This window comes from Notamacropus eugenii, chromosome 2 (assembly GCF_028372415.1).
Source record: "Notamacropus eugenii isolate mMacEug1 chromosome 2, mMacEug1.pri_v2, whole genome shotgun sequence".
In the NCBI taxonomy this organism is placed as follows: domain Eukaryota; kingdom Metazoa; phylum Chordata; class Mammalia; order Diprotodontia; family Macropodidae; genus Notamacropus; species Notamacropus eugenii.
The window spans coordinates 57338683-57365991 of NC_092873.1; the positions used below are offsets into that span (position 1 = coordinate 57338683).

The following is a 27309-nucleotide window of genomic DNA, read 5'->3' on the forward strand; positions in this document are numbered from 1 at the left end:
CATCTCTTTGCTGACCTCCAATCTCCAATCTCCATCTGCTTTTCAGACATCTAGAACCAGGTGTCCAGTAGACATGTTAAACTCAGTGATGTCCAAAACAGAATTCATGATCTTCTCCCCCAAACCCAGCCCCATTCCTATCTTCCCTGTTACTGTAGAAGACTCCACCATCCTTCCAGTTCCTCAGGCTCACAATGTGGGCATTATCCTGGACTCGCCCTCCCACATCTAGGCTGTTGCCAAGGTCTGTTCATCTCACCTTTGTGGCATCTTTCCAATGTACCCCCTTCTCTCTTCTGACACTGCTCCCCCTTGTGCAGGCCCTCTTCATCTCGCACTTGGACTGCTGCAATAGCAGCTGGGGGGTTGCCTATGTCAAGTCTCTCCCCATACCAGTCCATCCTCCACTCAGCCACTAAAGTGATTGGCCTAAAGCACAAGTCCAATCATGTCAGCTCCTCCCTCCCTCAGTAACTGCTAGTGACTCCCTCTTACCTTCAGGATCAAATACAAAATGCTCTTCTTTGGCACTCAAAGCCCTCCTCCCTTTCCAGCCTCATTATACTTTACTGCTTGATACATACTCTTCAATCCGGTGACTCAGTCTCCTGGCTATTCCATGAACAAGACCCTCCATTTCTCAGCTCTGGGAATGATCTTTGGTTGTCCCTCAGGCCTGGAATGCCCTTCCTCCTCCCTTCTGACTACTGACCTCCCCCTCCCTTCCTTTAAACCAACTAGATCTCCTCTTTTACTAGAAGCCTTCCCCAAGCCTTCTTCATCCTAGAGCCCTCCCTTCATGGATTATTTCCTCCTCACCCAGCTATAGTTTGTTTGTGTACATTTGTCAGCATGTCATCAGCCCCATTAGATTGTAGGCTTCTTGAGGTCAGCGACTGCCTCTTGACTCTTTTTCTAATCCTAGCTCTTAGCACAGTGCCTGCAGGTGCTTCATAATGTGGACTGATGGAATGATAGTCAAGAGTTCTGGGTTTCACCACTCCTTCTCTTTGCTGTGTGGCCTTGGGTGAAGCATAGGGGATCACAGACTTAGAAGTAAAAGGGACCTCAAAGGCCATTTAGTGAAACCTTCCTTATTTTTTATGTTTTTTACAGATGAAGAAACTGAGGTGCACAGAAGGGAAATAACATACCCAGATCATACAGGTTCTGAGTAGTGAAAGCAGGATTTGAACGCAAGTCCTCTGATTCAGGACTCTTTCCATTGGGCCTCTGAAACCTTTTATGTCTCTTAGCCTCAATTTCCTACTGTATAAAATGATACCCTGCCCCATTTCTTGTGAAGGAAGCACTATGACAACTGAGAAGAAATGTGGCTTAGTGCCCATTGGCACCATCTGGTAACTTAGCTGTAATGGGGAAGCCTGGTCCCCTTCAGCCCTCAGGACCCTTTCATGGAGGTCATGACAACACTGTGGCTGTTGTCTCCTTTACTTTGGGATTGATCTGTCCACAAGCATTTAGGACATATTTACTGGGTGCCAGGCCCAAACCAGAAAAAGGTCAAGACAATCCCCGCATCAAGGAGCTTACAACAGTACCCAAGAGAATGTAGAGTGAATGGAGAGTAACCTCCAAGGCAATGGCCTCAGGCCTCCTGTAGAATGTGGAGCTTGAGCTGAGTCTTGAAGGAAGCCAAGAGGCTGGGCTGAGCAGCCACTAGGGAATGCTGTAAAGATGGGAGGGGAGCGAGGGTTTGTTTTATGAAGGGTGGGGGGAACCTTGGGTGTGTTTGTGGGCAGCTACAAATCCACCATTTATGAATGGATAGGGAAGGAACAAAGAGATTAAATATTAGAGTGGGGGCGGTCAATTTGCTGGAAAAGATGAGAGGGGATGGAGTAATTATGATAATGACAATGATGATGATGGGGATAGTGATGATGATGGTGATGGTGATGATGGTGATGATGATGATGGTGATGATGGTGATGATGATGGTGGTGGTGGTGGTGGTGGTGGTGGTAATGATGATGAAGGTGGTGGTGATGGTGATGATGGTGATGATGATGGTGATGGTGATGGTGATGATGGTGATGATGATGGTGATGGTGATGATGATGGTGATGGTGATGATGGTGGTGGTAATGATGATGAAGGTGGTGATGATGATGATGGTGGTGGTGATGATGGTGATGATGATGATGGTGGTGGTGGTGGTGGTGATGATGATGATGGTGAGGGTGGTGATGGCAGCATTTTATAGCTTACAAATATCGTCTCATTTGATCCCCACAACAACCCTGTTATTGTTCCCATTTTACAGTGGAGGAAAAGCTGAGATGAAGTGACTTGCCTGGAGTCACACGGCTGCTGAGTGTCTGAGGCCAGCTCTGAACGCTGTCCAGTCTGACTCTATCAGAGCCCACCTCACTGGCCAGCTCTGGGCTGGCCTGACAGAGGGGAGGATCCGAGGGAGAGTTGGGCAAGGCTGAAGAGAAAGGGTGAGCCCTATCTGACCCGTCTGTCCTCCTCGCAGGTGGGGGCCGATAGCCTTTTCTTCCCCTCCTTCCACATCTATCACATCTCCTTGGGGAAGGTTAAATGGAAGATAAAGCCAAATAAAGTGCAAAGGGAACAGTCACCTGCACTCTAGAAAAGGTAACCACCACCTGGTTCGCCCGCCTTCCTCCGAGAGCGGAGTTCGCTCTGACTGGCACCCCGCACACCAGGTGAGTCACAGCAGCCCAAGCTGGCAGGAGGGTGTAGTAGCCTCCTCTCCTGCAGGCTGACAGCTAGCTGCAGGAAGCTTAAGGTGATTGGGAGGAAGGGTGGCAAGGCAGCTGCTCCGGGGAGAAATGAAGGAAAGACTTCCTGGACGAGGAGGCAGGTCTAGAAGGAAGCGCAGAACCTCACGAGTCCAGGTGAGGAGAGGCGCGTTCTAGGAACGCGGGGACAGCCCATACAAAGGCATGGGCATAGCAGTCTGGGTGTCCTCTGTGAGGTCACAAGGCAAAAGGGGCCGTTTGGCCGGAACGTGGGCTGCGTGCAAGGAAGTGATGCGGGCAGACGCGGCAAGGTAGCCCCGGAGATGCCTGGGGCAATAGGGAGCCACGGGGCTTTGGCAGCGGGCGAGTGACGGCTTCAAGTTGGGCAGCTTTGGGGAGGAGGAATGGGAGGGAGGGGCTGCTGCTACGGTCCTGCCCGCCCATGGTCACAGGTCTGGGGGGTTTTCACGCAGGCGTCTCCCACTTTAAAACAGCACCAGCCAGATCTCCTCTCCTGCCCCAGCGAGGAGCTGGGCGGAGCGCTGTGAGGGTGGGGCTGCCTGCCCCTCTTCCAGCCCCGCCCCCAGCGCCTCCTGGGAAATGTAGTCTGGCACCAGGAATCGTAGGACCGTGTCGAGTTCCAGGCCGCGCCCCGCTGAGACTACATTTCCCGGCAGCCATCGGGACGCGCTTGGAGCAGTGCGCAGGCGCGGCGCGGCGGCATCGGCGGCCGGGGCCGCTATAAGGGCTTGTTTTAGCTTCGGGGCTGATGCTCGGCTGTCGGTCCGACGGCCGCTGGTGGGGATAGGTAGGTGGCGCTCGCCGGGACGGGGCGGGATGAAGGGCGGCCGCGAGGCCCGTCTGCGGGTTGAGTCTGACGGAGCCGGGATCCCTCTAAGTTCTGGGGTGGGAGGTGAGGGTAGGGGCAGCAGCTGGAGCCGGCGCTGGGCTAGGCTCCCGCCGCACAGCAGCCCCCGGCCTCCGGGTCCCCTCCTGGGCCCCGACCCGCGGAGAAAGCGCAGTCCGGGGCCGCTGGGCGCGGACTTAGGGTCTCCGTGGTCTCGAGCCGCGGGAAGGGAGCCGGGCCGGGTCGGGTCGAGCCGGGCCGGGCCGGGGAGGCAGGAGAGACTGGAGAGAGAGGGGGGTCGGAAGCGCTCTCCCTGCCGCAGCCGCCAGAGGGCGCCGCGCTCGCGGCCATTTCCCATCCTTTGGGAGGCGGGGGCGGAGGGAACTCGAGCGAGGGCTCCCTGCGCGCACGCGCCCCCGCGTTCGCCCCCGACTCTCTTCGACCCCCGCCCCCTTTTGCGGGCCTGCGCGCCTGCGCACGCGCCTCCTCGCGGCCGCCTGCCAGTGCGCGAGCCCTTGGATGGACCCTTCTGCCCCCTCCCCCATCCTTCCCTTGCGGCGGTGGGAGTGTGTGACTCGAGGGCCTCCAGGTCACCCCACCCCTCCCATTTGACAGGTGGGGAAACTGAGGTCGAGAAAACTCGGGTGCCGGGAAGGCCCAAGTAGTAGCGCTTGGGCTTTGAGTCTGGTGCCCGCGGGCTTCAGGGATGGCCTTCCAGAAGGGGAAACTGAGGCTCCTGCACACACCCGCCCCCCCTTCTTAGCTGCCCAGGCTGGGAGCTCGTGAGGTCCCAAATGGAGCCCCCAAACGCCCCCACCCCTTCGTGCGCGAGGCCCCGGGAGGTCCTCGGCCTGACTCTAAAGTTCTTAGGATTGGGAGGGGGTCCTGAGGACCTTCCAGTCCCCCACCCCAAGGCTGGGGAAGTACATGGAGAGGGAAAGAAGGGCCTGCTGGTCCAGGGTCACAGCTGCCCCTCCAGGCCCCTGGGTGTAGGCGCACTGACCAGTCCTTTAGGCTATGGACCAGACCAGGCGATGTCCCCTTCGTCTTGGCATGGGCCGCAGACTGCCAGACAGCTTTTGGCCTCTGCCAGTGGCAGCTGCAGATGCACCACCCTAGGTGGCTGTGCCCTCTTTCTACCTCTGGCAGGGTGATTCCAAGCCGACCCCTCAGAGGGTGGATGGAACCTCCCACCTGACACTTTTTATAGAAGAGGATTAGTCTAGAGGGCTCACCCAGGCATTCGGATCAAGACCCTGGATGTTTCTTCAACTCCAGTGTTTTCTTCCCACTTACTGCTGTGGGGTACCCAGGAAAAAGAAAGGATGGATCTGGCTCAGGAACAGATTTGGAGTTGTCTGAAAGGGATAGGAACGAAACAGGAGATGGATAGTTGTAATTGGTTTGGAGACAAGGACACAGAGGCTTTCTAAATGATTGACTTTAATTTGGGTTAGTTAGGAAAGTCTTTGTCCAGGTTTGGTCTGGGATTTCAAGGGAGGGAGGACAAAGCTCTGGTATAATAGAGGTGATGGTGGAGGTTAACCATCTAGCATGACACATAGGGCTTAAGGGAGAGAAAATCCTTGAAGCAGGGGACTTAGCGTTTTGGTGATTGTCCCCAGCACCCTTCTTCAAAGCAGCCCGATAAATGCTTGTGTGGACTCAGAGCCCTCACTTACACAACCTGGCGAGCAGTCACTGCCAGCCCCCCTATAGCTCACTTCTGGAGCTCCCAGAATCTGCTTGGCTCCATCCCTTTCTTTGCCTAGGCTGTCCCTCCCTCTCCTTACCCAGCCTCCTCTAAGACAGCCTGCTGCCTTTTCTCCTGAGGCCTGTTCTGAGCTTCTCAGGGACCTTTTCAGGAGTGATGGCAGTGGGAGCCTGATTCTGTTAGATGGCTAGTGTCCTATCCCCAGTTATTTTTTTTTAAGTTAAATTTTATTCAGTCTTCCCCACCGTGGAAAAAGACAAAGCTGTTGTAAAAAATATGTGTAGTTAAGCAAAACAAATCCCCACAATTACTTTATATTTGCTTCTCTGAGTTTCTGTTTTGCCCCTGTCAGGGGGCCTGGTCAGTGGTAAGACCCTCTGTCAAGTTTGTGAGCGTTTAGCAGGTCCTAGGTAGATGCACTGCATTGTGCTGAGAGCTAGAGAGAATGCTCTGTGCTCTCTGTGAATGTAGAAAGCTCCAGCTGATATTGACCTTGTTTTACTTAGATGGAAAATGTCTTTTCTTTGTTGGAATCTGGGATGAATTGATAGACCTCTGTGTGCTTGTTCTAACTTGCAGAATGAGATGTATTTTTGTGTGTGAGAAGTAGAGGTTTTTTCCAGAAGGAAACCAGTATTTGCCTTTTCCCAGGTGGTCCTCTTGGTGAGGATAAAGCTGCTTTCTGGGGCCAGAAAGGTTACTGGAACCTCAAGCTGCAGCTTGACTTGGGAGTGGGCACTCAGGCCAATGAGCCTGCTTGAGTTATAGCTCAGCCTTGGCTGATTGGTGTTGGGATCCTGAAAAGCCCTTGAGCTCCACCAAGCCGTCTGGCCAAGGTGACCCTTTTTAAGGCAAGCAGCTTCAGTGACTCAGATTACAGCATTTGGTTCTGACCTCTGCAAGAGAAGCCTTCCTTATTGCCTGCTGTTCACATTGGTCCAATATCCTGTTTCTTTGAGGGAAAACATTCTGAGGTTTTGGAGTCTGGTCTTTTATTTTCATGAAGAGGAAAAAGAAACAGTGGAATTATGAACCAGAATACCACCAAGTACTTCCTGTGTCAGTCAGGGGCTGTGGTAGAGAGGTGCTGCTTTTAATAACTTCAGGCTTTGGGGGTCTGTCAGAGTCCAGAAATGGGGAGGTGGGGAGCCTTGGGGAGATCAGGGTGTGCTGAGGGGCTCAGCCTGGATGGGGGGGGAGTGGATACTCCCTTTCCTTTTTCTTTTATTTTTTTAAAAATGTGAAGCAAATTATCTTGGGTGATGCTGCTGGAGTCCTCTAGAAGCTGAGGCTCTGCAGGCTCAAGGATGCTCTTTGTGGCATTTTCCCTGGACATTTTTGGAGTGAGACCTTACAGTCAGGGGTGGAGTCCTCAGGGAGCTTTGGGCCCAACTGGCTTGCTCTGAGTGGGGTCTGGAAGGTCAGCTCCGGTACTTTTCCATCTCAGGATGATTCCAGCAGTTCTAAGCTCCTGTCATTAGTCATGCTTTAGGCTGATTTTATTTCAGTCTTTCAAATATGCTGATGCATAAATAATGAGATTTGGGACTTTTCTAGATATTTTTCAATTTTTTTTTTACCAGCAATTAGCATTACCTACTTCCTTGACTGACTTATAATGTATTTTTCTAAAATGTGTTTACCTAATTTGGATACATGTAATCAAACTTAATTTGATCCGGGCTCTATTTTCCCACCTTTTAAAATGAGAAGATAGAAGTGAAATGATATTTGTAGAACTTAGTTAAGGACAGCAGCATCAGCTTTTCTTGTGGAAGGAATTTCTTTGCTAAGAGCTTTAACAAATTCCACTTTTAATGAAATTTTTTTCAGAAATTCTGAGGCAGAACCAAGTGTCTGTGAACCCCAGGACTTTGTGTCAAAGAAGATGAAGGATATTGATATGGGAAAAGAGTATGTTATACCCAGTCCTGGGTATGGGAACGTGAGGGAGAGATCCGGCTCCTCTGGGCAGCGCCGGGAGCGTGAACGAACCGAGCATGAGCAGACACATCCAGTGAGTCTTCCCCTCCCCCTTCTCTTTTTTAAACATCTGGGGTCTTGGAAAACATGAAGCTCTGGGATGCATTTTAACAGATGTTCTGAACCTAATATAGGTCACACTGCTAACCTTATACTTACCTCTGCATGAGAAGGATGACAAATAGAGATGCGTCAATAATTTGTTCGTTTCGTCTCAAACTGGGGAGTCCCTTGTAGGGAATCCTTCTATTGAGGATATCAGCTTCTGTTTACCTCAGTCCCAGAGATGTCTGGGGACATTGTGTCATGTGTTTGCCAGGGTTACCTAGTCTGTCTGGGTCAGGCTTGAGACCTCCAGACTCCAGGTCAGTGTGTCCTGCTGTGTGACCACAGCTGATACCCAGGTGGACCTCTGGCCAGCAGCCTCCCCACCCGCACTGCCTCCTTAGCACTCCTGCTTCTTCCCTTTTATTGGCCTTCTCCCACCACCCCCAAAACATTAAAGCAATAAAATCTATGAAGCCTCATTTTTCAAAATTTTAATTTAAGGAACAAAAAACTGAATGAGCGGAGGAACATCCGTAAAGTACTGATTTAGTCCAGTGAAATTTGCACTTACATTGTTCTGTGCTTCCTTTGTCTTTGGAATACAAGTGGTTTACAGAAGGGTTAGATGTTACCTGTTATCTAGACAGACCCACATTTAAGGGATAGTCACCTCTAGGCAAAATCAAACCTTTTTGACTCCTTCCCAAGGTAAGTGGGACAGGTGCATTTGGAGAAAGGTGCAAGAAGATTTGAGTTTCTTTGGTTAAAAGTCTTTTTTGGGTGAGGATTAATGAATTAAACATCTTACCTCTTTAAAGGATTGTACTTTTCTTTTGGAAGTAGCTGAGTTTCCCAACACAGAGCACTCTTTGGGGGGGTGGGGGGGGGGTGAGTTGAGAGGCTGACCTGTCAGGATGTGTTTGAAGGCTTAGATCAACCTGATTTTAAAGTCTTCTCTCCCATACAGTTTGCCTGAGGGCATTTCCCCATACTTGTCTTATTCTTGATTTTAAAGATTTTTTAACCACATTGGTCTGGTCCTAAGGGTCTCTTACTCTCTGCCTGTGCATCTTGGAGTCTCTACCAGAATCCAGCAGCTTGTCTCAGTGAGAGTCTGCGCTTGAACCCAGGCCTCTGTGGCTCTCTCATCACGACGCTATGCTGATCATTAACTGACTGAAAATCAGTGATGACACAGTCAGTCCCCTTTGTCCCTTACAAAATGGATCCATGTAAAATGCAGTAAACAAAACTGTGTTCGTTCTTGTCCCCTTTTCCAGTTTCTTTGGGGCCTTCCCTTCAGCTTAGGCATCTTTACTGAACAAAGTTAGGTTGGATGCCCCTGGTCTGCGGCTGCAGATCTGCTGAGGCCTGTTGGCCTCACTTGGTGGAAGTATCTGTGTCCCTAGACTTGTTACTTTAACTTCACCAGGATCTGCTTTATTACTGAACCACTATTTAGTCAGTCATTCTTCCCTTGTTGGAGAAATTCTTCTTTTTTTCTTTTTGTTAAGGCAGCTGGGGATTGATGGGTGTGGTGGAGATGGGATCTTTTCATTTTGTGGGAGGATATTTTTAGGGTAATCTTTTAGCAATGGTATCACCTAATTCTGAGCTTTTAATTCTTAAGAATTTATTTTTACAATTCATCAGCATTGAAGCACTTACTATGTGCAAGGCACCATGAGGTGCCAGGTCCTGCTGTCAGGGCAATCTCTTGCTGGGACTAAATAGCATGTGTCCTCTCCCTTCTCCCGCACCCCCCACCTTTCTCACACACCCACCCCTACTCACCCCTCTAAAATACAGACAAGGGAATCTGGCCAGCCACAGTGTAAGGAGCAAGGGGCATCTTTTTAAAAAAGACCTTTTCTGCTGCAGCTGAGAGTGACTTGTTATCAGAAGTGTCCAAGGAATAGGGTGAGACCCTAAGAAGCACAGTATTGTTTTTTTACTAAATGTGCTACAATTCTCAATCTTTTTTTTTTTTTTTTGTCCCTTAACCCAAGAGGGCTGATTTCTGTGACATGTAAAATACTGAATTAGTTTCGCTGGAAGCAACTCAAATGATGATTGGGAAATGGGGAACCCCGAGGAGTTATGTAAATGAATAGTAAAAATCTGTCTGGATCCTCCCTACTCCTGTTTGGAGCTGCAGCATCAGCTCTAGGCAGATTCAGTCTGTATTGCTGTGTGTCGTGTTTGAATTATTTTCTGACCTGATGACCAGCCATCCTGTGAGGGCCAGAGAAGGGAACAAGATGAAGCCCCTCATTGGGCCATGCTGTAGTGTCTCAGGATCCTTGTGTTCCTGTTGAGTCTGTGAAGAGAAGGGATGGGGGAAATTCTGGATTCTCAGCCTTTGTAGCGCTTTGTTTTCTTTTGGCTGTTGCCAGTGACACAGCAGAATGGATTTTAGAATGAATGATCCTTTCCAAGTGCAGGTGTCCTCAGGGCCTCCTGAGCCCAGGGAATCATGAGCAGCTCAGAGTGTTACTTGGGATGGGCCTGTTGCTAAAGCCTGGCTCTCTGGTGGCCACCCAGCAGGGTGACTGTTGTGGGGAAAGGCTTGGGGGCTTCCTTCTAGTGTATTCGACTTGAGGCTCAGAACAAGGTGGCTTTGGGGACTGGTCTTGATCATAGGAACTCTTTTTGTATCTAGCAGCAAGGAAAAGCAGTTTGAAGGGAAATGATGAGACCTGATGTGTAGAATTGGAGGTTGCTTCCTAGCAAAAGATGGAAAAACACCGAAGTCAGCAACTTCTTCTTTCAAATTAAGAAAGTGTTGGGTCTCTCTAAAGCAGCTGGGCTGGCACTCAGCTGACATTGCCATGCAGCCAGGCTGCCCTCCTTCCTAAGTGATCTACGGATTTTCCTAAATACTCTGGTATTGCTTTTCATTAAGTCCTTGTTGTCTCCCGCTTGAGCATAAGCTCCTCGAGGGCAAGTGTTGTTTCATCTTTGTGCTGTGTCCCTGTAACAGCAAGGAGCCCAACATACACAGGAAGACCTGCTGTACAGGTCCTTAGATCTGCTTTTCTAAAAGGAAAGCAACTTTTGAGGAGTCAACAATCTACTTTAATCAAGCACATATATCATTCACTTAGTTCAGGGGAAAAGTCAGCACCCTGAACTTCAGAGAAACACAGATCAAGAGACAGGGCTTCCAATGGTCTAACTATAAGCAATACATACTTCACAGATCAGCAGACAGATCCAGCTGTCTGACCACACATACATAGTTACTAGAGAGAGAAGCACCAGCATCTGAGTTTTCAAAGCCAGAGGGTTCTTAGCGGCTACCCAGAGTCTTGTCTGGCCAAACAAACACTTCCTGTGAGTAAACCACAAAACCTCACCTCACCTCAGAATATTTGTGCATTTTTCAGAGCCATAGGGCAGGACCCTCTGACCCAGTGCCTCAGTAGAAATTAACAAAAGGTGCGGGCCTCCCCTAACCAAGCTTCCCTTAATGGGCAGACCCGTCAGTGGATGGGGAAGATCTTTAACTCTCTAATTAACATTACAGTCCCCCACCTTAGCACAATGTCTGCCTTATTTCATGCAAGTATTTAATAAATGCTTGTTGGTTAATTGATTAACATGAAGTCTACAGGACTGTGATGAAACTGGGGGGGGAGGTGTTTGCTGATAAGGAAACAGCTGGGAGGGACTTGCAGCCCAAGTCTTGATCATCCTGGTTCTGTTTGCTGACTCATTCTGCCTCAGTTAATAGAATATTCAGTTACTTTTAGGTGATTTTCTATTTGTTTAGCTCTCTGCTTCACTTTCACTTTTTTTCTGCCATAGAAAGTATTACTGAGAATATTGTTGTGTACTGTCTTTGCCCTCTGTGGTCTATGGTATATGTTCCTGGCCGTGGGAGCTTTTTAGTCACTTCTAGCAGTGTCTTCAGGCCTTGCTTAGCCTTTTTTCCATGTCTCTCCTCACTTTAAGCTGTTCTTCCATCAGTCCTCCATCAGGCCATGGGACTCACCCCTCAGAAATTCTAGAATAGGGTTCTTAACCTTCCTGTCATCTACACTTCAGTCATTATTTTTTGTTTTGTTTTTTTAGTTCAGAGTTGAAAGAAATGCAAGTATACAAGATACAAGTACAGATACAGATACATTCAAAATGTTGCCCCCAGGAATCTCTCCATAAAGCCTGGCTCTGGAGCTTGGACCCTTCCTTCTGTCCCTCTGTAACATGAGACATTTTTATAGGTCACGGCAGCTTTCCTTCCATAGCTCTTCATGACTAGGATGTGAAGGAGCAGAAACCCACACCTGGCCTGTCTTGGAGTAAGCAGCAGATGATGCTGACTTTGTGTCCTAAGATGCTGGCCTGGGGATTCTGATGTTCTAGATAGAGTGCTTAAAGTGGGAATACACTGGGCCCCTCTTCCTCCCTAGCAATCTCCTTTGACCCTCAGACAAGTGTCCAGGGCTCCTTTCCAGGCCTAAGCTGGGGGAAGAACCTTCCAGCCCCATGGCCAATTAAGGGTTATTAAGCCTCCTCTAAAGCTTGGATTAGCTCTTAATTAGCTCCACACCCAACAAGTGCCTTTGATTTCCTGCTTTTTTAGTAAGGATAGACTTGCCTGTAATGAGCTTTTTTTCTTTTCTGAGAGGAAATCTAATACTGTGGGAGTGGGGCCTGGGGAATAGGGTGAGGAGCTCAGCTGTGGGGGGGAGGGGCAGGCTTTGGGTCCCCCCCATGTGCTTTGCAGTAGAGGGCATCTGAAGTCAGGCTAAAAGTCTTTTATTCTCTTGATAACTAAATAAATTTGCCCTAATTGCCAGTTGGATCATAGAAGTAAACAGAAGGGGAAGAAATAAAAAGGCCATAATATAGTGAAATTATAGATGCTAAGTAAAATTTAATTTAAAATACTGAATTAGGGAAAAATAAAATTAGGCAAAACATTAAATATCAGTTCCATGTAGCAAAAAAAAAAAAAGCAACAATAGTAAGGGAAATTTCAGAAAAATATTGAGCACAGATAAAAATTGACTAGATATTGTCAGTAGGGGCACTTTTGTATCCTGAGTCAGTAGTGAGGAGAGGGGATGAATAGTACGCTGCCTATCCTGGCCTACGGGGTCTTTAGGGGCCACAGGTGGATGCACCCTTTCCTCTTGCCGGGAAGGCTTCAGGCTCTGTGTACAAGAGGCATGAAGGTAATCTTGTCATTTGACCAAACAGTTGGTCACATCCCCGATATGTTAAAAGGGGAAAAAGATTTAGCTCTTCAGAAATACATGGAAGAAATAGTTTTCAAAAGAGTTGTGAATGAACTGAACCTGCTTCAGATGCCTGATAGAGGATGTAGATGAAAAGGACTCTGGGTCTCTGCAGCCTCTGCCTGGTTGAATTCTCCATTTCCTTCAAGATTCTGCTGATGCCCTCTGTCCTTAGCCCTTTGCTCTTTACCCTTTATTCAGTATCTATGTTCAGTGCATGGCCTACCTCCCCTTCCCTTTCTCCCCCAGCCCCAAGGCTTTTAAACACCATGTTTCCCTGGCACGTCATAGAGGATGATAAATGCTTGTGGAGTGAATGTGGCTATGCAAATTGGCAAAGCTTGCAAACACCAGTCACTGTGAAGATTGGCCCTGCCAGTGGTGCTGGGAATTGGGCCTGACCTTCGATGTAGGAAAAGAAACTAAACTGTCCATACCCTTTGACGCACGCAGCTCAGCACTGAGCTTTTTATGGTGTGGAAGTCGAGGCAAAGACTTAGAGTGGGTGCCCATGGGTTTGTGGGAATGTAATAGGTGGTTATGGTCCAGTTTAAGGCAGGATTTGTATGAATGATGTCATTTCATAGATGGGGGTACAGAGGTGTAGGGAGGGAAGTCTTCTAATTGGCTTGCACTCAGCTGAACATATGCCAACTGAGCTTCCTCAGGCCTTGGGGGACTTCCTCTCAGAGTCCCTTGGGTCTGACCAGGCCTGGCCAGTTGGGGGAGGGACCTTCTAACAGCATTTCCCTGCTCCTCTTTGGGGCCCCTTCTAGGCTCAGCAAAGAATTCCTTTCCTGAAGGTCACTGCATTTGGCCTCCCTCCTTGCTCCCACCCACCATATCTGTAACCTCCAGTCAGTGCACCAGTTGTTCATCTGCCCTCTGATGCCCCAGTTCTAATGAAAACATTCTAAATGCCAATTATGTGCTAGGTACCAGGGATAACATTCTCCCTACCCCCCCAAAAATCCAACCAGCTTCAGCCTCCAAGGAGCTTCTAGGAGCTTTTATGAGATACTGTGGACAAATTATTCTGCTACAAGATAAAGAAAAGAGAAAGGCCCGGGGCAGGAAGATTTGCTGAGGTGAATAGGGGGTGCATTCCAAGCATGGGGGTGAGCCCATGAAAGGAGGAACACCACGGGTCATCTAGTCCACCCCCTTCATTTTACAGGTGGGAACATTGAACCTGAGAGAGTTGTTAAATACCAGGTACCCATGTCCTAAATCGGTGAGGGGAGGTCTGGACACAGGCAGGTCTTCTGATGTTGGATAAAAGCTATTGGATATGTTACTAAAGTGGACAATCCTGGCAAAGTCTCACCTTGTCTTAATGCATAGTCACATAACCCTTCAGAAATACCAGGTGCTTCCATTCTAATCCTGGATCAAGTTACAGACAAAGATTTCTAGGCTGATAATCCATCCTTGTTTGTGGTAGATCAGGCATGAGATTACAGTTTGTAAAATAATAGAAAATGCTCTTTGCTCTTCTAGGGTTTTTGTTTCCTATAAATTTGATCCCAGCACCTGAAAGCAGTTTTCTAATTTGCTAAGATTATGATTAAAGCTTTCAAAACAAGGAAGTTTATTTTGTTCTCATATCTACCAACACCCAGGGGGAAGCCTAAGCTGGTAAGACTGTTGGTACCAAGTGTCAGCAGAACAAGTACTTATTTGAATGGCAGCTTTTCTTTCCAGGAGCCCATGGCAGCTTCCTTGACAGTAACTTGGCTGGAGAGTATAGCCTACATAAAACATTGCTTCAGGCTTCACTGTCTTAAATCAACACGTCTGAAAGCCAGTTCTCTGAGGGGATCAGTGGCTTTACCAGGAGTCCATTCTGGGCCAGGCACCATCCTTGATCCTGGGCACAGAGAGACAAAAATAAATGGTCCCTTCCCTTTGGGAGCTTGCTTAATAGAGGGTGATGACAGGTAGGACAGATAAACACACCAGCGTATTCAAAATAGAAAACGAGATAATTTGGGGGAGCACATACCAGCAGTTAAGGTGGATCATAAAAGGCTTGTGTTTGAGCAGAGTTTGAGCAGAACTTTGAAGGAAACAGTGTGTGGGTGGGGGCAGGGCACAGGCTATGTAAGCTCCCAGGGAAGGTTGATGGAGATTGTGCTTTGGGGGAACTGGATGCACACAGGGCTGCCATTTGGATGGATCAAAGAGTGCACAGAGGGGGGGAATGTGTATGCTTGAGGTGTCACACTCCAGATGAAGCAGAGGACCCTCAAACACTGGTGCCCACCTTCCCACACCAGCTGGTATTTCACTACTTGATATGTGGGTGCACATTTTTGTGTGTACTTACTGGCTTTGCCTTTGGAATGTAAGCTCATTGTGAGTAGGGATTGTTTGGCTCACATATAATTGTAGGACCTTGGACAGCTGGAGCAAAGCCTGGCAGGCACGCAGGTGCTTAACTAATTGAAAAGGTAGATGGGAACCACGAAGTACTTTATATGCAGGGAAGTTAGTGTTTGATTGTAGAGATAACAGAGAACCCTTTGAGGTGATGGAACCAGACTGGGACATGGTTGGGGCTTTGCTGTAGCTGTGTTGAAGCTGCACTCTACCTGGACTTTTATTTTACCAAACAAAAACCAGAAATGATTCCTGGTATTGAACATGATTCTTAGGATTTGGTCTGACCACTGACCACAGTTGGAAACCTTCCTTGGCTGCCAATACAGGATATTTTGCTCTTTCAAACTCGGAACTTGGTAGTTGACCTATATGATGACCTGCCTAAACTACCTCTTCAGACTTAGCTCCTGCTCCCCCAGATGCCTAATTCCCTCCTGGTTGTCGGGTCTACTCTTGCTGTCCTTGGAACAGCAGGGCTTGGTGTTTTCCTGTTTCTTCCTTTGCCTCTGACTCTTCCTCCTGCCTCTGCCTGTCCCAGGGCATTGGTATTTATGTACCAGTCAGACCTTCAAGACCTGGCTGGATTCTGGAGTCACCTGAGTGAGCACAGATGATTTCTCCCTGAAGTCATAACATTGTGGATTCCACCTGTTTGACAGTATCTTATACTTTGACATCTATCACAATGTTATATTTGTCATTTTAAAACTTGTATTGCTTAACATTTAACATTAACATAATGTCCTTCTGTGATCAGCAATTGTTTTGATTGCTTATGGCTGCTTATATTTCATCTCTAGAATTGCTTTTTAAATTCTAAACTTAATAAATAAAAATAATTTAAGTATATGAGTTTAGCTGACTTTCAGAATTATCCTGCTAGTCTGTTTTCTTCTGGTCTTCTTTCTGCTTCTTTCATTTAAAAATGTTTCAGTGAGCTTTTGTTTTCCAGGGTCAACCTTATTGCCAGCCTTCTCTCCCTCCTATTAAAAAAGAACTCCTTTGTAACAAATATGCAGTCAACAGAAGTAAGTCTTGGTCATATCCAGAAATATCTGATTGAGTATTTTGTCTGTTGTCTCAGGAAATGGGGAGTTTGCTTCATCATTGGCCTTGTGGAATTGTGGTTGGTCACACAGTCTATCAGTGATTATTCTTTCAAAATTGTTATTGTAGATAACAAACATTCTCCTGGTTCTGTTCATTTTACTCTATATAGCAAGTCTTCCCAAGCTTCTCTGAAACTGTCCCTTTCATTATTCCTTCTGGTTACACTAGTGTTCTGAGTTCCTTTTTTTTCTAGTTAGGCTGTCCATGGAGTGAGAGGAGCTGCTGACCCTTGACCCCTGCAAGGAGGAGGGAACCTTAACTTAAGCATCTTTTCCAGTATCTTCTCAGTCCCATAATGTTGACATTTATTAACTTAGGATAAGAGACCTGTTCTCTCCTGCATTTAATGTATTTCTGTGTATTGTTAATGGTGTGTACTAAGAGGCTGTGATTGAAAGGCCTGTTAATTGTTCATAAGTCTCTGTTTCAATTTAACTTTAAATCATTCTGAATTTCAAGCTGGTTTTCAAGGGTACAGAACCATGAATGAAAACATTTCATTAATATTCAGAAATAAATGAGCATAAGGTGGCTTGGTGAGTTTGCTTTCTTGAAATGGCAGGAAAAAAAAGATGCAGATCTTTTCTGCTTTTAGTCCTATAGTGGGATTCTTCACAACAAATCTTGCTTTCCTTCTTATTGACATTGCCCCTTCCCTTTATTTACTTATATTCAAAAATTCCCCATTTTGTGATAGAAAGAATGCTGGATTTTGGAGTCTGCTCATGTGACCTTGGGCAAGCCGTCAAACCTTGCAGAGCCCCAGTCTCTCCTTATCTGTAAGAGGAGAACTCGATGACCTTGAAGGTTCCTTCCAGTTCTGAAATCATGATTGGCCAGTGTCCTGGTGACTCTTTCACGACAGAACTGTTGTTTCATTATTTTGTTGGAAGTGAGTAGCTGTAATCCACTGGCCATTTGGAATGCTCAGGGATTCAGTGATTTCCAAGAATGGGGATAGTAGCTTGGAATGCCCTCACTTGAATGTGTTCAGGAAGCCTTCAGAGCAGAAGTTCTGCCTGCCCAGCCTGGAAGTCATCTTCCATGGCTCCCTCTCACCTTCAACTGGAATACAATACATACTTACAGCAAATGTCCATGTTCAGCTATTTACCCCTTCTTTCAGTTTGACTTGTCATCTCCTGTAGATTCTCTTACTGAATTACAGATTGTGAGTTGGTTTGCAAAAGCAGAATGGGCTGCCAGGCCAGGCCGGCAGGCTGCCTCCAGCCTTCCTTCTCCCTGGGACCCTTCCAACTCAAAATAAAGCTGTGGTTTTTAGGAAGTTATTCCTTATGCCTGCATTTCCCTCTTTATGCCTTCTGTCCTTTGTTCCTAATTCAGTCCTTTGGGGCTAAGCAGAGCAAGGTTTTTTAATTCTTTCTTAAAGTGGATTTCTGAAGCTCCTTACAGTATTCTTTTCCTTTTACATTAGTGTTCTGGTTCTAATTAATCATTGTATCTATTGACACAACAAGTATTCTCATCTTTCTCTTTTCTACTCCTGTGGTTTGAGTTCAGGGTTCCCCAACCCACTGGGTCACAGGTCAGCATTTGGTGATCCAGAGCTGGTAAGGACTTCAGAAGCCATGTCCTCCCTTATTGAACTGAAGAGACTTTGAAGGTTGGCATGATGGAGGCTGCCTCTCTGCAGCACTTCTCCTTGCTGCTACTTCTGGGTACCCATCAGCATACCAACATCCCTCCAGAAATGCGGTGTTTTGGACTGAGCCCAGTACTCAGTACTCAGTGATCCAAGAGGGAGAGAAAACAACCCTCACCTCTATATTTTCCCCAGAGCACCTTCTTGTAAAGCAGTCTTCAGGTCCCCTCCATCACTTTGGGGGCTTCCATTGTACAATGTAAACTCGAGGATGGCCCAAGATACTCGCTCATAGATTTGCTAAAAACTGCCCCATTCCCCAGATCCTGCCATTCAGGAGCACAGCCTAGTGTGACTTGTTCTCAGAGGGGGCTCTCTTTTTTCTACATTTGTTGACTCTTCCTTTATAATGTCTTCTAGAATTGTGCAGTGAAGTGAAGTCAAGATCACTAGCCTGTCTTTTTCACGTATCTTTGGGGCATTACAGAGCATGTGCTCTCCAAGACCACTCCTAAGCTAACTCTAAAGAAAGGCTTAGTTCTCCTGGGGTAACCTCTGGCTTTGCTAATGCCCTTCAGCCTCACAAATTCCTGCCAGACTCTCTCAGAGGTTTCTCTTCCAGCTTTGTCCCTCCCACCAAGGTGCTGATGGGCTGCCATTCAACCTTCAAATTTGTGGTTATTCCTCAGTAGTGATGCTCATACCCATTTTCTCCAAAGTAATCTGACTGCGCATCTGGCCTTTGCTCTGGCCTCCCTCAGCCTCAGAGGGCACCCCAGCCTGGGCCTTCTTCAGCAGGTCACAGCTTTGCCTGCCTTCTGGGAACTTGAAAGTGCCCAGGCAGGGGAGCAGAACAGAGATGCCTTGCAGCATTCTGGTCCCTCGCAGTGCCCAGATTATCTTCCATGGAGCTTCCAAAGTACAGGGCTAACCAGATAGATCACTTTTGTGCAGGAGTTCTCTGTTTGGTCTTGAAATCCAGCATTTGTCCCTTCTCAAAAGTGTTTATTTCTAGTAACTCCCTTCTCCCATTTGTCCTCCTTTCTGTCATTCCCCTCACCCCACTTGTTGCCTCCTCCCCTACTTTCCTGTGGTGTAAGATAGATTTTCATATCAAATTTAGTGAGCCTGTTATTCCCTCCTTCAGCTATATGTGGAGAGAGTAACTTCACTTTTCCCCTCTCCCCTTCTCTCCTCCATTGAACAAGATTTTTCTTATCTCTTTTATAAGTTATAGCCTGCCTCATTCCATTTCTCCCTTTCTCCTTCCAATATTTTCCTCCCTCACCCATTAATTTTTATTTTATTATTTTTGTGTGTGTGTGTGTGGATATCATCTCTTCTGATTCAACACACCCTATACTGTCTGTCTATATGTGTGTGTGTGTATGTATGTATGTATGTACAATCTCTCGATCTGCCCAAATACTGAGAAGAGATTGAAGAGTTATAAATATATTCTTTCCATGTAGTAATGTAAACAATTCAGCTTTAGAAAGTCTTTTATGATTTTTCTTTCCCGTTTACCTTTTCATGCTTCTCTTGATTCTTGTATTGTAAAGTCAAATTTTCTATACGGATCTAGTCTTTTCCTCAATATGAATGATTGAAAGTCCTCTATATCATTGAATGACCATTTATTCCCTTGAAGTATTATATTCAGATTTGCTGGATAGGTGATTCTTGGTTTCAGTCCCGGTTCCTTTGACCTCTGGAATATCCCACTCTAAGCCCTTCGATCCCTTAATGTTGAAGCTGCCGGATCCTGTGTTATCCTGATTGTATTTCCACAATACTCAAATTGATTGTTTCTAGCTGCTTGCAGTATTTTCTCCTTGATCTGGAAACTCTGAAATTTGGCCATAATATTTTTAGGAGTTTCTCTGTTCGGGTCTCTTTCAGGAGGTGATCGATGGATTCTTTCAATATTTATTTTACCCTCTGGTTCTAGAATATTAGGGCAGTTTCCCTTGATAATTTCATGGAAGATAGTGTCTAGGCTCTTTTTTTGATCATTGCTTTCAGGTATTCCCATAATTTTTAAGTTGTTTCTCCTGGATCTATTTTCCAGGTCACTTGTTTTTCAATGAGATGTTTCACATTATCTTCTATTTTTTCAAGCTTTTTGTTTTGTTTTCTAACTGCTTGATTTATCTCATAGTCATTCATTTCCCTAAATTCAATTCTCTCTTTCAATGGATTATTTTGTTCAGTGAGTTTTTGAACCTTCTCCATTTGGCTAATTCTGCTTTTTAAAGCCTCTTTCTCATTGGCTTTTTGGACCTCTTTTTCCAATTGAGTTAGCCTCTTTTTGAAGCTGTTATTTTCCTCATCATTTTTTTGGTTCTCCTTTAGCAAGCTGCTAACTCATTTTTCAAGCTCTTCTATTGCCTGAGTCCAGTTTTAGTTCCCTTTGGAGGCCCTGGAGGCAGGGGCCTTGGCTTCCTCTGACAGTATGCCTTGTTCTTCCTCATCTGAAAGCATGGGGGAAGACACCTGTTCCCCAAGAAAGTAACTTTCTATGGTCTTATTTTTTTCCCCTTTTTTGGGCATTTTCCCAGCCAGTTACTTGACATCTGAGTTTCTTCTCCACAACCATCTGGCCTCCAGTTCCACCAAGCCAGCACTGGGGGCTAAGATTCAGATGAGCTGCTCCAATCCCTCAGGGGCTTTAGATGGGGGCAGGGCCACTATTCAGTGTGAGATTAAGATCAGCTACTGGGTAGGGCCACCACACAGGGCTCAGTTCCCTCAGGGGATTTACCCCAAGACCTTCAACAATGGATGCTGGCTACTGCCTGTCTTGGGAGCCCCATCCTGCTGCTGCCTCCACTGCTGCCACCTGAGGAGGCCTGAGTTTTGGGGATACCCTGCTCCCTTCTCGACCAGCAGGAAAAAACCCCTCACTGACCTTTAGTGCCTATGGGTTGAGGGATCTGCACTGCTGCTGGAGATTCTGTCCCTGAAGCCTGCTCGGTTCTGCTCCTCCCAGTGCTGCGTGGCCAAGGCTGGGCTGGGCTCTGCTCTGTCTCCAGTGCGATAGACCTTTCCCATTGGTCTTTCAAGTTACTCTGGGCTAGAAATCTCCTCCACTCCCTTGTTCTGTGGCTTCTGCTGCTCTAGAATTTGTTGAGAGTTCTTCTTTACAGGTATTTTATGGGCTGTGGGGTAAGAGCTAGTATATGTGCATCTTTCTACTCCACCATCTTCGAAACTTACCCAGATTTCTTCTTGTTAGGTTCACATCAGCTGATCGTGAAAACTTTCCCCTAAGTGCCTTGAAACTACTTGTTTTTTAATCTGTTTAGAAATTTTGCCTGGAATCCACATGAAGCTCTACCTCATGTTTTCTGGATTCACTTTCTCCCCCTTTTAATTTGAGCCCATTTTTTGGATGTCCTTGGATTTTGTGCTAGATTTTATAGATGGGTTTGACCTGTAACTTAAAAGAACAAAGGTCATCCAGTAAGTTGGTGGCTCATTGGACTGGAGAAGTCTGGGCTCCTGGGTCTAGAGCTAGCACTTTTCCTACTGGTATTTGGGCAGTTAAAAAGACATTGATAGGTGTGGGTGGATTTCCTGACTTGAGTAGACTTGACCTCACCAGTGCCATGTAGGGGATGTAGATTCTGTTTTATTTTACCCAGTTGTGTGGTTTTTCATTCTTTCAATGAGCACAATAAATTTGTGTCCTGATGTACTTTGGAGGCCCCTTCGCCATGTCCTCAAGCACTTGGGTTAGATACAGAAATGGTAAGATTAAAGTTAGTATATTATTAAGCTCCCACAGTAACTGAAATTGCCCCATTACCCACTCAGCTGCTTGTGCAACCTCATCTGGGTGATGTCCTTTGGCATCTCTTTTTCTTGTTGATGTCTGAGAACCTGCTCTGTCTGTCTCCCTTTGTCTGCACACAGTTGGAATGTCAGGATGCCTTGGAGATGGCAGCCCGAGTAGAAGGCCTCTCGTTGGATGTCTCCATGCATTCCCAGCTGAGATTCCTGGACAGTGAGCATCCCAAGGGGAAATACCATCATGGTCTAAGTGTCCTGAAGCCCTTCCGGACTACTTCCAAGTAAGAATTTGGGCTGCTCGCTCCCCTTTTATTCAGATGATTGGGAACAATATTAGATTATATGGAGACCCATTATTGTCTGAGGTCGGGGGCTTTTCTTATCTGCATTCTCGATGTCTGGCTTGTTTGCTAGTCTGGCGATTTTTTTTTCTCTCTGTAGACACCAGCACCCAGTAGACAATGCTGGGCTTTTCTCCTATATGACCTTTTCTTGGCTCAGCCCTCTGGCCCTCGTGGCTTACAAGAAGGGGGAGTTATTAATGGAACATGTGTGGTCTTTGTCCAAGCACGAGTCTTCTGATGTGAACTGCAGAAGGTAGGAGCGTCTGGTCCACCTTCATCTTCCCTCCCGTGTACCTGGATGCAGCCCTTGGGCCTTTAGCAGTCAAGCTAGCCTCTTGTGGGCTTGGGTGGGAAGGTGGCCTGGGGTCCCCTGGGGATCTTTGCTTTGACCTTCTTGACCTCCTCTTCAGCTCTTCTCTCTGTTTTAACCAAGGGCTTTCTCTCTCTCTCTCAGCCCCGCTTCTCCTGAGTCGGCAGGGAGGTTATGTTGCTGCATTGGGTGGTAGCCGCGCGCTACGATAAACATTGAGTTTTTGGTTTTACGCTTTACTGCAGGATCCTTCAGAAAGGGATGGGGACCCTGGAGAAAGGAGGAGGGTCTTGTCCCCAGCCCCATTATCCTCAGGACTAGTTGTGCTGGGTGGAGGAAAGGGCTTTGGGGTTGAATTTCTCCAGAGATTCTAGAGAGAGGCTGTTCCCCAGGGCAGACTTGTAGTTGCCCGGGATGAGCCTGTGAAGGTGAGACTTTGTCCTTCATTGTTAAGTCCTCCGGAAAGGAAAGCTTTCCCTCATGTGAGCTTCTCAGTCCAGTCCTAAAGGAGGTTAGGGTTGGTGTCTTCCCTGGGAGAGATGGGTAACGGAGGACCTGTGCCCTTGTCAAGACTAGAGAGACTGTGGCAAGAAGAGGTGAACGAAGCTGGGCCTGAGGCTGCCTCCCTCCGAAGGGTTGTGTGGATCTTCTGCCGCACCCGGCTTGTCCTCTCCATCGTGTGCCTGATGATCACGCAGCTGGCTGGCTTCAGCGGACCAGTAAGTCAGACCCATCCTTTCCCACAGTCACCCAGGGCCCAGCTGGGCTCACCACCTGGCCAGCGCTAACATTCTCCAGTTCCATTGCAGGACTGGCGCATCCACTTGGGCTAGTTAGTGACTTTTAGGGAGCCCTAAACCTGTGGAAGGGAATGACTGTAGTTGGTGTGAGTGACAGTCTCTCTGTAGCTGGCGAACCCTTCCCTGGATGGACAGGCAGAAGGATGGAAGGGCTATGGTGCTGCAGAGGGGGCCTGGCTGTCCTGGGGCTGAAGCCCTGTGGTTATGTTTTGATCTGCACCATTATCTCTGGTAGTGTGTGTTGGCACTGAGTGAAAATCTTGGTTTTGGAAGTCAGGGTAGTGAGGCTGAAAGCAGAGGTGGACTGTGAGGCCGGCTGGTGAGCAAGAGGGTTCCACTCAGAGGGCCGGCCTAAGAAGCTGTCAGGAGTGCTTTCCTGCAGCTGCGGAGCCCAGATGTGGCTGCACACGCATCAGCTCATCAGAGCTGCCCAATCTGTGTGGATCAGGGGGCATGGTGGTAACCAGATGGGCACTGCCAGCAGCTTCTCTCAGAGGCAGGGCTGACCACATAACCGCAGCTTGACACTGACAACTTCTCTCATCACCTGTTTGTTGCCCCTGCTGTGCTGGTTTGCAGTGGAGACCTTGATTAAGTTTATTTTCTACAAACTTGCCTTGAGGCCTCAGGAGCAGTCATACTGCTTGTAGTGTTCCTCTCCCAGGGGGGGCTAAGCTGGAGGTTCATGATCTGGGTAAGTACCCACTTGCCGTGCATGGTGATCTAGGTTAAAGCAGTTCCAGGTGGTTTTTTCCTTGTTAATTACAACTAAGAGTTTTGCCCTTTTCCCTGAAACAGAATTGCTTTTCTTGAATGGTAAAAACACTTTGGTGTCAATCCAAGCACATGGCGCCGTGTAGCTAGATGCGATGTCACTGACCACACTCAGCCAAAGTTTAAGCAGGACCGGCCGCCTTCCCCAAGAAGAGCTTCTGTCATTGCTTCACTACAGGGGCTGGTAACTGCGCTGGGCATCCTGCTAGTCCCCCTCCTTCCCTTCTGATTTGGGCTCTCCCGGCTGGATGGCCAGTACAGGTCATGTCAGGGAAATGGCCAGGAATTGTGGGGGCTCTTGCTGGTGCATGTTCATGGACTTGAACTCCTGCATACGTGTTTTCTCTGGCCAAGTGCATTGGGGCACCAGCCTTGGGTCAGCCCTTTCATTCACCAGTAAGATCAGAGAGCCCTCTCACTTTTCAGAGGGGGGAGAGTTCTCCCTCTGCCTGCCAGCTCTGGTAAGAAGTCCTGTCTGGCAAGTACTGTCTAGCTAACAACATCCCCTCCTTGTACAGAAGGGAGTCTTTGACAGCCCAAGGCCAGGCTGCATCCAGCTCATGCTCAAGAGGATAACTTATGGAAATACTGGGTACAGGTTTAGACCTGAATTGACGTTTTAAGAAATGGAGCATCACAGAGAGATGCCAGGAGCGAGGCCGATAAGGTGCATTGGCGCTGGCCACAGGCCTCTGCCGTCCTGTGGGCTTAGGCCCTTTTAAGGAGCATCTCTTTTTTGGCTCTTTGGGCACTTTTTTTTTCCAGCTTGAATAAACTGAGACCTTACGCTAGAATGTACAAAAAAGTCTCCCAGTTATCCAGAGTATGTTTGTTGCCTTTCCCCCGCTGGGTAGCAGAAAGCCTGCAGTTACACCGAGACACAATGAACCTCAGTGTTTGCTAGCCTCTGGCGTCCTTATTCTGCATTTTTTCCAAGCTAAGAAGCTTCTCCAGAGGTATTTTGGGTGTCTTTGTGCTGGAGTGGCTCTCCAGGGACTTCTGAGACCCGACAGTGTGGGTGGAGGGCTGGCCACTGTCTTTAAGATGTGACAGTCCTGGCTTGTGGACACCCCGCAGTGCTCAATGCCTCTGCTTTTCATTGGCACTTTATGAGCTTTTCTGGATCAGTTGCCCTTTCAAATCCAGTCCTGCCCAGGGAATCATATGGAAAGGCTTAGCATTCACCCTGTAGATGTTGGGGGGGCTGCCTCTCACAGAGTTCAATGAATGCTAACTTTCCTCTGGGGTCGTTTTAGGGGAAGGGAGAGTGGGAAGCCATTAGAGGTAAGTCTCCCACTCTCCCCCCTGTCCCCAAGTGCTCGTTTGGGGCGGTCAGGTGCTGGATGTCGGGGGGCGGGGGAGGCTCTCTCTGTAGTGGGACCAATGACAGAAGCTGTTCTCTAGAATTTTCAGGATGGCTGTAGCCTGCGGTCAGAATGAGAGAATCAAGCAAGGCCGACTCTCTCGCCAAGAGTACAGGTAAGGTCCTGTTTATTCACCGAGAATGCTTCCCAGAGCCAGACCCTGAATGCTGCCAGCCTTGCTAACAACCTCAACTTTTTTCCAGTTTATTTAAGTTTAAATGATAACGCTGTGACTCTTTTTCTTTTTCTGAGTTTTGGTTGGATTTTTTCATGAAAACTTTTCATTTTTATCTCATGCTGAAATGGTTTGAAATGTAACTTTTGAAAACCTGAATGTGTTTTAGAAATTCTTTAATTTACTGTTTGCTCTTTTTTCCTTTTGCACATGTTACATAATCAAAGCATTTGTGTCTCTTAACCACCTTTTTCCTCCCTCCCCCGCTCCCGGGAGGTGCTGAATATTGGCATTTGGGCAGAGGTGTTTAGAAGGCAAGAGCCCAGTTCACCAGCCTGCTGTCTTTCACCTTCCTTTGGAGGAGACTGTTGGCACCAATCACGGGGTGTTACTGCCCCGCCTGCTTACTGAGTTACTTCACAGGAGGAAAAAGGGGCTTTGGCCCTGACCACTCAGTGACTCAGTTCCACATGTTGGATGGAATACTGGAAAAGAAGCCAATCTCCTCCCTAGTAAAACCACGACCCAGCTGCGTGCAGTTGGGACCCCAACATTGGAGGCCAGTCTGAAACCCAGGGAGGGGACAGGTGGAGTACGCTAGCTGAGTATGAAACCTATTCTGGCCTGGGAGTATCCTAGAATCTAGTGGACGTGCAGCACTAATGAAAAATACCAAATTATCCAGGAGGAATTCTGGGCGTCGCATTAGCCCCCCAGGAAAAACCACCCCCTGCTGGCTCCATTTGCCCTTGTCCTTGGGTGCAGGCTCACAGCTGCAGCTAGCTTTATCCTAGTGAGTTTTTTCTTGTTCAGTGAGGTTTTCTCTCTTTGGGGGTTGGGGAGTGGCTTGTTTCTTCTTTTTTTCCTCCCCCAAGATCTGTTTTAGCTGCAAAGACTTGAAAAGACTGTGAAGGGAGTCCATCTGTCCCCAGTGCTCTGTGGGGCCTAGAGTTCAGGGGTCCTTGCACAGCAGCCCAGGGAGCTCCTCGGGCTCTTCCTGAACCAGTAGCCCCAGCCACTGGGAGCAGGGCAGCTCTAGAGGGAGTGTTCTTAGAGCCTTTGCAGCGAGGTCTTGGTGGGAGCAGGTCTTTCTCCACCCTCTTGCCAAGCCCCTGCGTGAGGCTCGGCTCTGCAAGCTGTGAGCTCGTGGGCAGGGGTGCTGCCGCCAGCTTCTCATCGTCCCCGCAGACTTGGTTCTCTTACGTACCTGCTGTGTGTCTAGGCCTCCTGTTAGCTGCCAGCCCTGTACAGCACTCTGTATGTTTACACTGTATGTGATTGCAATGCTCCCCTTGTATAGCCTTTGTGACATGCTCTTTGAACATGGTCCTTGTGTTTTTTTATTTTCAATAAAAGTGCGTTACTCCTCAGTTGCTGGTATTTAATAGTGCTGCTGAATGTGCCTTGTGTGAGTGTGTGTGTGCTCCTGCGTCACAGGCCCCAGAGCTGCAGGCGGCCAGCTGCGGTCCTGCTTTCCCTCTGCAGGTGGTGTTGGGGATATGCTACCTGAGGTAACATGTTTTTGTTTTGGGGAGGTCTTAGGGAGTGGGGTGGGCCTGTGGGTGGGGAAGTCTGTTATGTCTGCCCTTTTCTACTATGCAATTAAATTGCTGATGTTTATTTTCAGGAATATTTTGCAAATGTTCTTCTCACTCTTCCCCAGTACAACTGTAGGTACACTGTTCCTTTTTATCAACTAAGCACGTTTGAAACAATCCAAAAAAGGTCTTAATTTCACTTAAAGAAATGTCTTTTAATGTGTGAAAATGTGGTCAATCTTATTTTAAGAGTGGATCTGCTTCATGTTCATTTTGGCTCACAGACAGGTTTATGTTAAGTTAGAAGACGTGACGGTTTTAGATGGTGTTCTCTAGAAGCAACAGGGTTTCTGATGCAGCCCCCCACCCCTGGGAAATGCCCCAAATTATTTCCTGGGGGCAGGGAGGTCTCCACACAGGATAATTGGTCTCCGGGATGGATTCTCTCTCTTGGCTAGAGTGAGAGCCTCCCCACTCTTTCTAACTTAACACAAAACTGTTGAGTTGCACAGGAGAATCGAAGAGGCATTGACATGCGCCTGTG

The 27309-nt window shown here is 47.6% G+C and overlaps 1 protein-coding gene across 8 annotated transcripts in view; it reads left to right on the plus strand.

The window, feature by feature from the left end:
- The first annotated feature begins 3042 nt into the window (after positions 1-3042).
- The window catches only part of ABCC5 (ATP binding cassette subfamily C member 5), a 55523-nt gene continuing 31256 nt past the window's right edge, over positions 3043-27309 (plus strand). The window contains exons 1-5 of one of the 8 annotated variants that reach the window (XM_072640468.1): positions 3043-3537; positions 7124-7307; positions 21584-21741; positions 21902-22057; positions 22686-22833. In XM_072640468.1, coding sequence (XP_072496569.1) covers positions 7179-7307; positions 21584-21741; positions 21902-22057; positions 22686-22833 — 591 coding nt within the window. In that variant the 5' untranslated portion in view covers positions 3043-3537; positions 7124-7178. Of the gene's footprint in view, positions 3538-6152; positions 6375-7123; positions 7308-21583; positions 21742-21901; positions 22058-22685; positions 26902-27309 lie in introns of those variants that run through there. The other 7 variants (XM_072640474.1, XM_072640473.1, XM_072640472.1 and 4 more) reach the window with 7 other exon arrangements.